We start from the raw sequence: 11,016 nt of genomic DNA, 5'->3' as shown, positions 1-11,016 counted from the left end.
GGTGGCGCAAGCGCTTGGTGGGATCAATTACAAAACAATAGACGATTATTTGGTAACCAATCTAAAGATTAGCTGAATATCTTATAAAAAGATGTTGCCGTAGGCTTAGTGGTGACAGGTGAGAAAGTAAGTTGTGTCTTTTATGACTCTTAAACGTTGAAGTCAATCAATGAGTTCCAAATGCAATATTGGAAGTTTTCTTAAATATTTTGATGCTTTTGCATGTCGTGAAAGAACTTGGTTAGATGTGAGAAAGGGGTTTATGAGATTAGTTACTTACTATTCCCTTTTTCACTGTCATTGCTACTCAGTAGACATGCTATGGGCTCGTGTTTCTGTAGAATATAATTTATATGTTCTCTCTACAAATTTGAAGTAATTTCTACTGTTTTTGCTAATATTCTCTAAAGCTTATTCAAAATGTAGTTGTTTAATGACTGTTCAGATTTAAAATATATGATAGAGTTAAATTTAACACAGTTAATCAGCTTAAGCATTTGACTCTGGTGTTCTTAAGATATAAATTCAAATCCCTATAATTTTATCATGTTGATCTTTTCAATCTTCTCACATACCGTCTTCATTTCATAATCTTACCTACTAGCTGCGTATCATCAATGAAATTACCATAGGAGTCCACATGTGGTAATTATGGATCTAGCACGATATACTGCGTATCATGTTGTTGGAGATCATTTTAAATGATTAACCAGTCTATTGGTGGTTTGAGTCTTTCCTTTTGAATCTATAGGTTGTTCAATGGTCTAATATTAACTGTGTTCAGATTTATGGTAATTTTCATTCTTTTACAGCCTTAATAACCAAGAAAAGGTGTGCTTTGATAATCTTTTCTTTCTCTTCGGCAGGTTGGTAATGTAGAAAGGATACATGTATACTATGCCCATGGACTAGATAGCCCAACCTTTGTTCGCCGGTGTTATTGGCTCCTAGATAAGTATGTTATGGTTGAAAGAAAGTTGTTAAATTGCTTGCTACCAGTTGTTTCAGTGGGGTCTATCCCCATCATGCCACAAGCAAAGAAAAATGAAATTAGATAGTGGCAGTATATCGTGTTCTACTTATATAATTTATGACTTGCTTCTGCTTTTTGTTCAGGACCTTTGAACACATTGTCCTTGTTCATTACCGTGAAACACAAGAGGTTAGGTTCAACACAATGCATTTGCAGTTATTGAAATATTATCTTGAGACAAACTTTTATCATTTGGACTACTAACATCTATTTAAGATTTGCTGATTTTTCCTCCATGGTTGCAATATTAGAACTTCACCAAAATAATGTTGTCATGTGTGTCTTTAAATTTTTACTGGCAGTATGGCACCATATAGATCTAGTAGTTGTGCATGCATGTCTTCCTCTCTATCCTCCATTGAAAAACTCGATAATTATCTGTTTGTGTTTTATTTTGATGATTTAATCCAACATTTATTATGGATAAAGTCAGCCATAAAATACATATGTTTACTACTGCTCTTTGTACATTTTAAATACTAGATTTCTTGATGACTGTTGTCTTTAAGTTGCTCTTAATGTTGTTGCATATCGAGAAATGCACTGTAATTTATGTACCAATTTTATCACTGCTTTTAACTAAATCTTCAAAAATCAAGGCACCACCCGGATGTAGACTGCTATATGGTGATTCAAGTGTTGAGAGTTCTCTTTCTTCTGCTATCCATAAATTTATGGAATGGAAAGGCAATGATTATGACACTATTTTTTGTCAGATAAACACTGGTTTCATATGCTTCAACTCTGTGGTGCTTCACAGCACACGGATAAAACTACCAAACATTCTGCACCCAATATTACCATAATGCATTTGGACACTTCATTAACAACTTCTTACAATTACCCTTTCTATATTAAAAATAATTTGTTGTCTTAACTTCCTGTTGCTCCTAGTTTCAGAATTTTCCATCCACATCGTTGAACTCAAATTTCTGGTTCTGTCTCTAACCCATTAACTCCGTGGCTTTTATCGGAGGAACTTGATTCCAAGGCTACTCATGTTTATTTTTCTTGGTGAAAATGAATTGTCAGGTGATACTGGCCGAACCTGTCAAAAATAAATGAGTCATAGTTTGTTTGATCATTCATTTTCTAATCTTTCTTCTTTATATTTAATTAGTTGTTTAATTTCTTAAAAAAGAATTATGGTTTATTTATAGTATATTTGGTAGTATGCATGCCTCATGTCACGTGGTTAGGATCTGAAGCTAACCATACGTGCGGCACTTGGCTAACTACAATGCCCACGTAGCCAAGTAAGCCTTTCCCGGAAGGGGTAGTGCGCCAAGCACTACGACAACGGGTTGCAGCGGAAGTACTAAGGTTGGTTGCAAGACACGAGAGAGGTTGGAAGGATGAGGGAGTTTGGATGGATACGTCTTTGGAATGATACATTGCATTCCAACAATAGATGAATACATATTTGGGTACAAATATGCTGTCTTCTTGTCATGGGGATACCATGGGCAAGGAGACTTTGGGTGGCAAGGTGACCTTGCTTGGCTAAGACATGCCAAGATGCAAGGTTGCAAGGCTTGATACAAATGAGGCCCTCCCAAGTATTTATAGACCATCCCCACCGACCTTGGGCCTTAGAAGGTCGGCCAAGGGAGATTCTAGAGATTACAAGTTCATTTGGTACATAACAAGGAAGCCTAGAACATTCTAGAGAGGACTAGACCTTTCATGACACTCGCTGACCGTCATAATAGCCTTCTAGAGTGTTCCAGCACGTTCCAGCATCATCCAGCACGTTCCGGGGCCTTCTCGGGAGCCTCCCGCGCATTCCAGCACATTCTGGCACTGTCTCGAACGTTCTAGAGGCTTCTGGGGTTGTCTAGACTGAGCATGGGCGGGGCAGCACGCACATGGGCGTGTCTGGAGCCTTCTGGAAGCATCTGGGGGCGTCGGGCGCGCGCGTGGGCCTTCTAGAGCCTTCCGCGCATGCGCGCGTTGGGGCGCGCCTTCCCGATTCTTCTGGAAGCTTCTCGGAGGTTCTGGGGCCGTCTGGACGTTGGGCGGACACGGGCGCGCGCGCTGGGTCCGATGGTGGGCGCTGGTGCCGGGCGCCTATGGCCGTGTCAACGGGCATCTGGGCGTGCTATGGGGCTGTGTCGTGGGCTGACACTCGGGCTGTCATGGGCACTCGTCGTGGCACGCGTGCGGGGCTTGTGAGCTGTCCTCGAGAGGTGCATGCCAATGCCGTAGGCACATGTCGTGGTCGCCCTTAGGCTGTCTTAGGACCACGTTGGGGCTGCTCCTGGGCCTTGCTGAAGGAGTCGTGGCATGAATTAGCGCAATTTTGGGGGTGATTTTTTGGGTCAAAATTTCACACGTGACACTCAGCTCCTTTAATGCATGTCTCTTACAGTATATTTGGTAGTCTTTTATAATGTTACACCCTTTTTTTAATTCCTAAAACCTTTTAACTGTCCAAATTTTCATTCATTCTTTTAGAAAATTATTTTCATTATTTTTTTATGGTTACAAAACCATCCATTAACTACATTAATTATACAATTCACTCCAATAATAAATAAATAACTTTTTTGGATCTAAGGTCTTTTCTCATTCTACAAATTTTAATTTACTATATAAAGGTTATTATGCTAATTGAAAAATATATTTCTCTCAAGTATGCAATGACAGAAAATTAGGTTATAAATATAAAAAAAATTATATTTTTAGGTATTATAATTTTTTTAAAAATTATATTTTTAATTTTTAATAAAACCTTGCATTTGGGGATTCACATGTTGTTACTTGTCGAACCAAAAAAAATTTATTCGCGGTGAAAACTCTTTAAAAACCCAATTCGTGGAAGGAAAAATTGAACTGTGGCGTTGAGTTATTTTGTTGTTGAAGAAGATCAGTAAAAAACCCACAGCATTAAAACTTCTTTTTGTTTCTTTAACTATATTTTAGATTGCAACGTATTTTCTATTTGCGTTTAGTTAGGGTTTCTCTTGTTTATTCCAAGATATGCATGGATAGTTCATGTTCGACTATTTGGAAAGAGGGATTTATGTAGCACGGGTATTATATTCTGGTTTTGGAAGTGTCGAGATAAATTAAGGACTTTTTTAATCTTCTTCAAACAAACCTATACGAAGGCGAAGAATAATTTGTGCTTGTATTTTAGTCGGAATAAGAAGAAACATGAAGAGAATGCCCACGAGGAAAATGACCACGAGAAAAAGTTGTGTATTCCTCCATCCATAATTGAGCTCTCTAATGTGTATTCCTCCCTCCATAACTGGCTTACTTTGGATTGTTTGGATAGAAAGAAACAATAGAATTTTTAAGGATAAATCAAGGTTTATTGTTAACTTGTGGGAAGACACATGTAACTTGATCGAAGTTTGGTCTAGGCGTCATTCATCTTGTAACTAATATGATGTTACTACCAACTCTTAACTTTAAGCTTTGTTAGATTAGGTTGTTTCAGGCTTCCCTCTAGCCTTCAACCTTGTAACTTTAACTCTATGTTAATAGATAATGACTTTTATCCTAGGTTTATCCTAGTTTGAAGGATTCGGTTTCTTCTTCTTAAAAAACAGTTGTATTTCGACTACTATTTGGGAGGAAAATGTGCTTAACTAACTAAAAATCTAATGACACTTCCAAAACCAGTCATTTCGAAAGATGTTTCCTCAATAATATATTTATAATGCTCTTCCTTTATAGAGTAAAACAGTAAAGCAACAAAACCATTTTAATTCATTATATATATATATATATATATTTATTTATTTATTTATGTATGTATATATATATATTTATGTATGTCATTACTACAAAAAAGGCCTTTCTTGACGTTTGTTGTTTTTCTTTCTTGACATTTTTTTTCAAAAAACGTCAAGAAAGGGGTAGTTCCAAAGATAAAACGTCAAGAATTTTTACGAAAAGGCGAGGGTAGGTCAATTTTCAGATTTCTTGACGTTTATTAAACATCAACTAATATGTATTTTTTCTTGACGTTTTAAAAACGTCAAGAATGTTTATATATTCAACATTCTTCAAAATTTTCAAACGTCAAGTAATATGTACTTTTACTTGACATTTTAAAAACGTCAAGAAATATCTTAAAAATTCTTTATGTTTTAAAACGTCAAGAATTTTTATAAAAAGCCGGAGAAGAGTTATTTTTTAAATTTCTTGATGTTTTTTAGACGTCAAGTAAAATCGTTTTTCTTTACGTTTTAAAAACGTCAAGTGTTATTAAATATATATTTATATATATATATATATATAAAAGAAAATATTGGGTTGAATCCTTCGAAGCCCTAGACTTGTCTCTACCGCATTCGAAAATGCCAAGTTCTCTATGAGGATCTCTCACTTCTGCCGTGTTCACCGTCCGTCCATCCGCGTTCACCACGCCCTCTCCAAAAATGCGTACTAGGTCCTTCGCTTTCAGTCGTTCACCATCCACTGAGTACGAGATCCCTAAGACTTTCGCCATCTACCATCCCTAATACTCTGAAATCGTCGTCCGTTGTCCCTCAAAATTGTCGTCCTTCTCTACGAAAACGTCGTCCTTCTTTCGAGTCTTCATTCCCCTTTATGTCGTCCTTTTGTATTTAGAGGTTATACTTCATTCCCCTAAAACTTCCATTGGTTTCCATATTTCAAGAATTTGAAATTTTTATAGGATATTGCTAGTGGAAATTAAGTCAATTCTGTTTGCTCCCAAACTACCTCCTGATTATGCTGTCTGGTTGGGAGAAATAAAGTCTTCATCACCTTCAAGGTAGTGTATGTTAAGCAACACTTAGTGCATTTTCGTGTTTATGAGCTTATTTTAGTTAATATGTTTTTGTAGGAAAAATATGTTGTCAATATGGCATATTCTACGATGAAATTGTAGTCGTTTAACACAAAATTTTAAGGTTCTTTTTCAACTAATTATGCTTTATCTAATATATTTTTCCAAATCTCAAAGAAGAACTTTTGATTTCATTGGAGTTTATCATTAGAGGCATTACTATATTGGCTGCCTCTCAGTGGGCTATAGGTTTTCCAATGGTCATTTGAGACTGGTTAATAATAGCAAAAGTTAGAGCTTGAGAAGAAGGAGCGAAGAGAGTAGTGAAGACAAATGAAGAAAGAAAGCTGAGTGAAAACGAAAATTGACAAGGTAGAGATGTGACATGAAAATGATGATGAGAAGTGAAGGAGGCACGACACAATACAGGTACACAATAACAAAGCCTTGATAATTAAAAAAAGGATGGTGCCAAGAAAATTTAAATACAAAAAAAAATGAAGGTTCTTGCAAGTGTATTGAGTGAATGGGAGAAAGAAAGGATAAAAAAGGTAGAAAGAGAGAAAGAGAAGTCAAGGGTAGAGATACATAGCTTTGTATATAGAAACTTTATGTCAACAACGACGCGCTTAGCACAGGTACGGAACCGGACACCATCTTCTTGGTGTTTGTATGTGCAAAAGCCTCGAGTGGCTATGGTCTTCTTCTTCTCTGTGAGGGAAATGGTTGAAATTGCTAGACTATTTCAATTACTATGTGAGAGGTGGCTGAATTTTATTGGACCTCTCTTCTTGGGCTTACTTTTTACAATTGTTTAACAATCTCTCTCCGAATATACCTTCGTCCCCTTAGCTGCTTCCCACTTTGGTATGGATACATTTGTCACTACTAGAAAAATGGATTTTAATCAAGACATTGTGTCGTTGAAAATAAAAGAAAAAAGAGGTGGGATGAGGTACACTGTGTTGTTGAAAATAAAAATATGGATTATTTCTTAAAACAATTCTATTGACACAATTTAATTTATTTCCACACAATTTTTGGGTCATTAATTAACGACAATTTTTTTGTCATTAAAAAAAATTTCAAATGAAAAAACCTCAAATTTCAAAATTTTTTAATTTCCCTCTCTCACGCAATTACAACTAAGTAAAAACATCAAATTTTCTCTTAAGCAAAAACGATGTCGTCGAATGAAGTCTTAATGCAATTTTTTTTCTCACTCTACCAAAAATGCAAAAAAAATCTCGTCGAACGAAGTGGGCTACCGAGTCGTTATGAAGAACCCTTGCCTTCCAATTTTTTGCCACTTGTCGTCGTCGATTCCACACTCCAACCACTGTTGTCGTTGCTGCCACAACAAGCCTTCGCCGTCGAACCCACCAATCTAGCCACTTTCGTCGAATAAATTTATTTAGAAATATAAGTTTTAATGACACTTGAAATCAAGAAAAAGGGACATGAGGGAATAAAATGTGTCGTTAAAAATAAAAATACAAAATTTTTCGTGACACAAATTGAGTTTTCTTGACAAAATTTTCGCATTGTTAATTAATGACATAAATTATGTGTCATTAAAAATTACCCTAATAAAAAATAAATGTTTTCCTTCAATCATTACGCCTTTTGATTTAAAACAAATAATTCGAAGCTTTCATCCCACTTGTGAACAACGACCGAAAAAAACCTTACTTCATCCCACATCGTCGCTGTCTTTAGCTCTCTCGCAAATGCTCTCTGGCGACGTTCCCCCCTCTCTCGCAAATACTCTTCACGACTTTTCCTCTCTCTCAAAATTAAGCTCTTCGCCCACCGTTTGAAGGAACTCACCAAATTTGCAAGTAATTGAAGAATTCGTGGTCCATGAGATCGATTAAGTCCATTTATGAGTTAGTTTGATTAGATTATGTCACATATACATGTATTACAATTAAGGGACACTTGCGAAAATGGCAAAATAAGTTATAATAATTAAGTCCATAGAACACATACTTTATTATTTGAGAAAGTGACAAAAACAAAGACCAGCTCACACATCAAGAGGTAAAATGTCACAAATGCCCTCGTTATTGATGTACATTTGATACACCTTATACACGTCTGATACACCTAATACCTCTTGATACATTAAGTCCATTTATGGGTTAGTTTGATTAGATTATGTCACATATACATGTATTACAATTAAGGGACACTTGCGAAAATGGCAAAATAACACTACTACAAAAACAGGCTCTCTTGACGTTTTTAAACTATCAAGAGACGGCTCTCTTGACGGTTTTAAAAACGTTGTTGAAGCCAGCGTCAAGAAAGACAAAGTTCTTGACGGTTGATTAAACGTCAAGAATAGTGAACGTTGACGTTTTATAAACGTCAAATATACTTATGTTCATGACGTTTTAGGATGAACTGGTATTGTTTATGACATGAAGGAATAAAATAGTGAACTGGTATTGTTTATGACATTTTAAAGCCGTCAAGGATGAACTGGTTTATGACATTTTAAACCCGTCAAGAATTTTACTATTCATGACATTTTAAAACTGTCAAGAATGTAATTGTTCTTGACATTTGTCAACCGTCAAAAATGCAATTGTTCATGACAGTTTAAAACCGTCAAGCTTGCAATTGTTCGTGACATTTTAAAACCGTCAAGCATTTTTTAATTTTTTTTTTAAAAAAGAAATTGTAATTGAATTATGCTGTAATGGAAAGAAATATATTCTGATTGTCCTGTAATTGTCCTATAATTGTCCAGCAACAGTTTCATAGATATTTGATATTCATCAAATATAGTTTCAAATCTCAAACATATATAAATAAAACCATTCACCATATATATTCAATTCCAAGACTTTACATATACATAATGAAATAGGCTTTACATTAGATTTCATATGGCATTACATTGCCATGAATCCAAATCAACTTAAAAAGTCACAAAACATGCTAGCTATAACAATAATAAAAAATATATACGAATGAACCCCCCCTTCCCCCTTCCTCCATATGAACAATTCAAAAGAATTATCGGCTAAAGTTTCTATACATAAAGTTTAGGGTCATAAAGAAGCGACACAACAAAAAATTTCCTACTTCAGAATCACAAAATATTGGTCATAATCATATGTAAGAACCCAAAAAGTCAGCTAACTCAACTCGCACCTCGTGTAGTTCTGCCTGTGAGTATGATCTTCGTGTATCAATCAATAAACATACAAAATAAATTAAATGAATTAACTGACTATACAAATAAACCAATTAACTCACAAAACCAATAGTTTGATATATAACATACCGCATCGGATATGACAATGCTTCCCCTAGTCACAATTTCTCTCATATACCTCATCACATAGTATCCACACTCAATACTTCCGACTTGCAGTGGACACTATATAAAAGCAACAAATTTGAATAACAAAGTAATCCTAATTGCTAGTAGTCTACAAAAATTTAATGACTTTAAAAGTTGATACTTACCTTTACTGTTAGCCATAAAGTTTGTTTTCTACTTTTTTTAATGTTCTTTTGTGACTGAAACATCGCTATTGCTCTGTTTTGACAAGATAAGATTGAACAAATAGTTTAAATATTGTGTACATGCATATAAGAATCAACACTAAATGAAATACTAGATTAACTTACGTGTCGGTGACGTATCTTATAGTTGACTTCGATGTTGTCCTTAGTGAGTCGAGGTAAAATACTATATCATCATATGCATTTATGGCCAGCAGTGCCCAATGACCCCTAATTATACAAAATATTAGTACTAGTTTTTTGCAATGCAAGTAATAAAATAACTTGACTTACCCAGGATTAAAAGGAGCAAGAACTATTTCGTTAATCTTTGAGACCATCAATCTACTGCATAAGTGTCGAACTCGAGATTCTTGCGAGTGTCCGACAGAGGTGAGGGATGGATCTACAAAGACATACTGTATAGTTTCCTTCGAACCAAGAACAGATGAATACAAGTACCTACAAAATATTATAAACTTGTAAACGAGATACATAAATTTAGATCTAAAGAAATGAAATTGATACTTACGTCATATAGGCCACCAATGTAAATGTTTTGACCTCATTCATGTTACAAAGATCAATGATGTCCTCTCGGAGAACAGAAGTCTTTCGACTAATACCAAAAATGCCAACAGGTAGTGGAATAGTGATACTAGAATCTTTCTCCATTATCTTCTCAACGTATATGAGAATCAACTTCATTCCCATTGGCAAAACTGACGTCGATTCACAGACAACCTCTTTTTCCTTAGTCATTTTTATTAAGGCTCTCTCCTAATTCAAGAAAAACATTCACTTTCAATATGATATGAATATTAAGAATTTGAGTTTATTAGAGGATCGATCACATACCTTAAAGATGTCCAACTCTACTTTGTCGTCATTTACATTGATCTCCTCCACCTCTTTCCCTTCGATTTTATCCATCAACTTACTCTTCCCTTTGATTATTTTCATCGAGTCACTCTCTTCTAAGATATTTGGCTTCGAACAGCTACCATGTCCAGATAATGGTCTAGACAAGTTTGAGTGGTTATGTGCTTCTAATTCGCTTACACGCCTTCGAAGTTCTTTATTCTCAAGTATAATCTCATCCTCACGTTTAGATGTCTTTTTTACATAATGAAAGTAATTGGTAGGAGTAACATATTCTGATAGGGGCAAGCTCTGGTCGAAGTTTTAGATCAACTAAATCGCGTCTAGCATTCAATCCATCCTTACTTTTTCCAGGAATATCAAGAAATGTACCTAAGATATTCATGCAAACATTTTTTTCAATGTGCATCACATCTAAACAATGTCTAACATGAAGATCCTTCCAGTATGGCAACTCAAAAAAAGAAGATAATCTATTCCAACAAATTTTGTCACTTCTGTTCATCAACCGTTTCTTATGGTTCTTCTTCCCTCTAGAAAATTCAAGATCTTTCAATTTTAAATACACATCCTCCCCAGGAAGTGGCTCTGGAATTGTATCAAGTTCTTTTTTACCATTGAATGACTTCTTTTGTCGTCGATACAGATGATTTCTTGCCAAAAAACTACGATGTCCAAGGTATGCCATTTTCTTCCCATACTTTAACCTTATAGAATTTGTATTATCTCCACAAATTGGGCATGCTTTATACCCTTTCACACAACATCCACTAAGGTTACCATATGCAGGAAAATCATTGATTGTCCACAA

At 35.3% G+C, this 11,016-nt stretch overlaps 1 protein-coding gene across 1 annotated transcript; it reads right to left on the bottom strand.

Moving 5' to 3' along the window:
- Positions 1-8,613: 8,613 nt before the first annotated feature.
- Positions 8,614-10,776, bottom strand: LOC116405627. The gene is made up of 7 exons (XM_031889558.1): positions 10,182-10,776; positions 9,856-10,103; positions 9,618-9,785; positions 9,450-9,554; positions 9,285-9,357; positions 9,100-9,195; positions 8,614-8,994 (listed from the first exon to the last, which is right to left on the bottom strand). Exons 1-7 carry the CDS (start codon positions 10,284-10,286, stop codon positions 8,956-8,958), a joined length of 834 nt encoding a protein of 277 aa, XP_031745418.1. The 5' UTR covers positions 10,287-10,776; the 3' UTR covers positions 8,614-8,955.
- Between the last annotated feature and the right edge of the window lie 240 nt (positions 10,777-11,016).

The sequence above is a fragment of the Cucumis sativus genome, unplaced genomic scaffold (assembly GCF_000004075.3).
Source record: "Cucumis sativus cultivar 9930 unplaced genomic scaffold, Cucumber_9930_V3 scaffold131, whole genome shotgun sequence".
Classification (NCBI taxonomy): Eukaryota; Viridiplantae; Streptophyta; class Magnoliopsida; order Cucurbitales; family Cucurbitaceae; genus Cucumis; species Cucumis sativus.
Note: the sequence above shows the minus strand (reverse complement) of the source record. Positions and strands in the feature narration are given on the sequence as shown.

Excerpts from the sequence above, each read along its gene's own strand:
- LOC116405627 (XM_031889558.1), bottom strand. The coding sequence starts at position 10,286 with ATGAAAATAATCAAAGGGAAGAGTAAGTTGATGGATAAAATCGAAGGG. Across the intron at positions 10,104-10,181 it reads TAGAGTTGGACATCTTTAAG|GAGAGAGCCTTAATAAAAAT; the intron begins GTATGTGATCGA and ends TTCTTGAATTAG. Across the intron at positions 9,555-9,617 it reads CTTGCTCCTTTTAATCCTGG|GGGTCATTGGGCACTGCTGG; the intron begins GTAAGTCAAGTT and ends TTGTATAATTAG.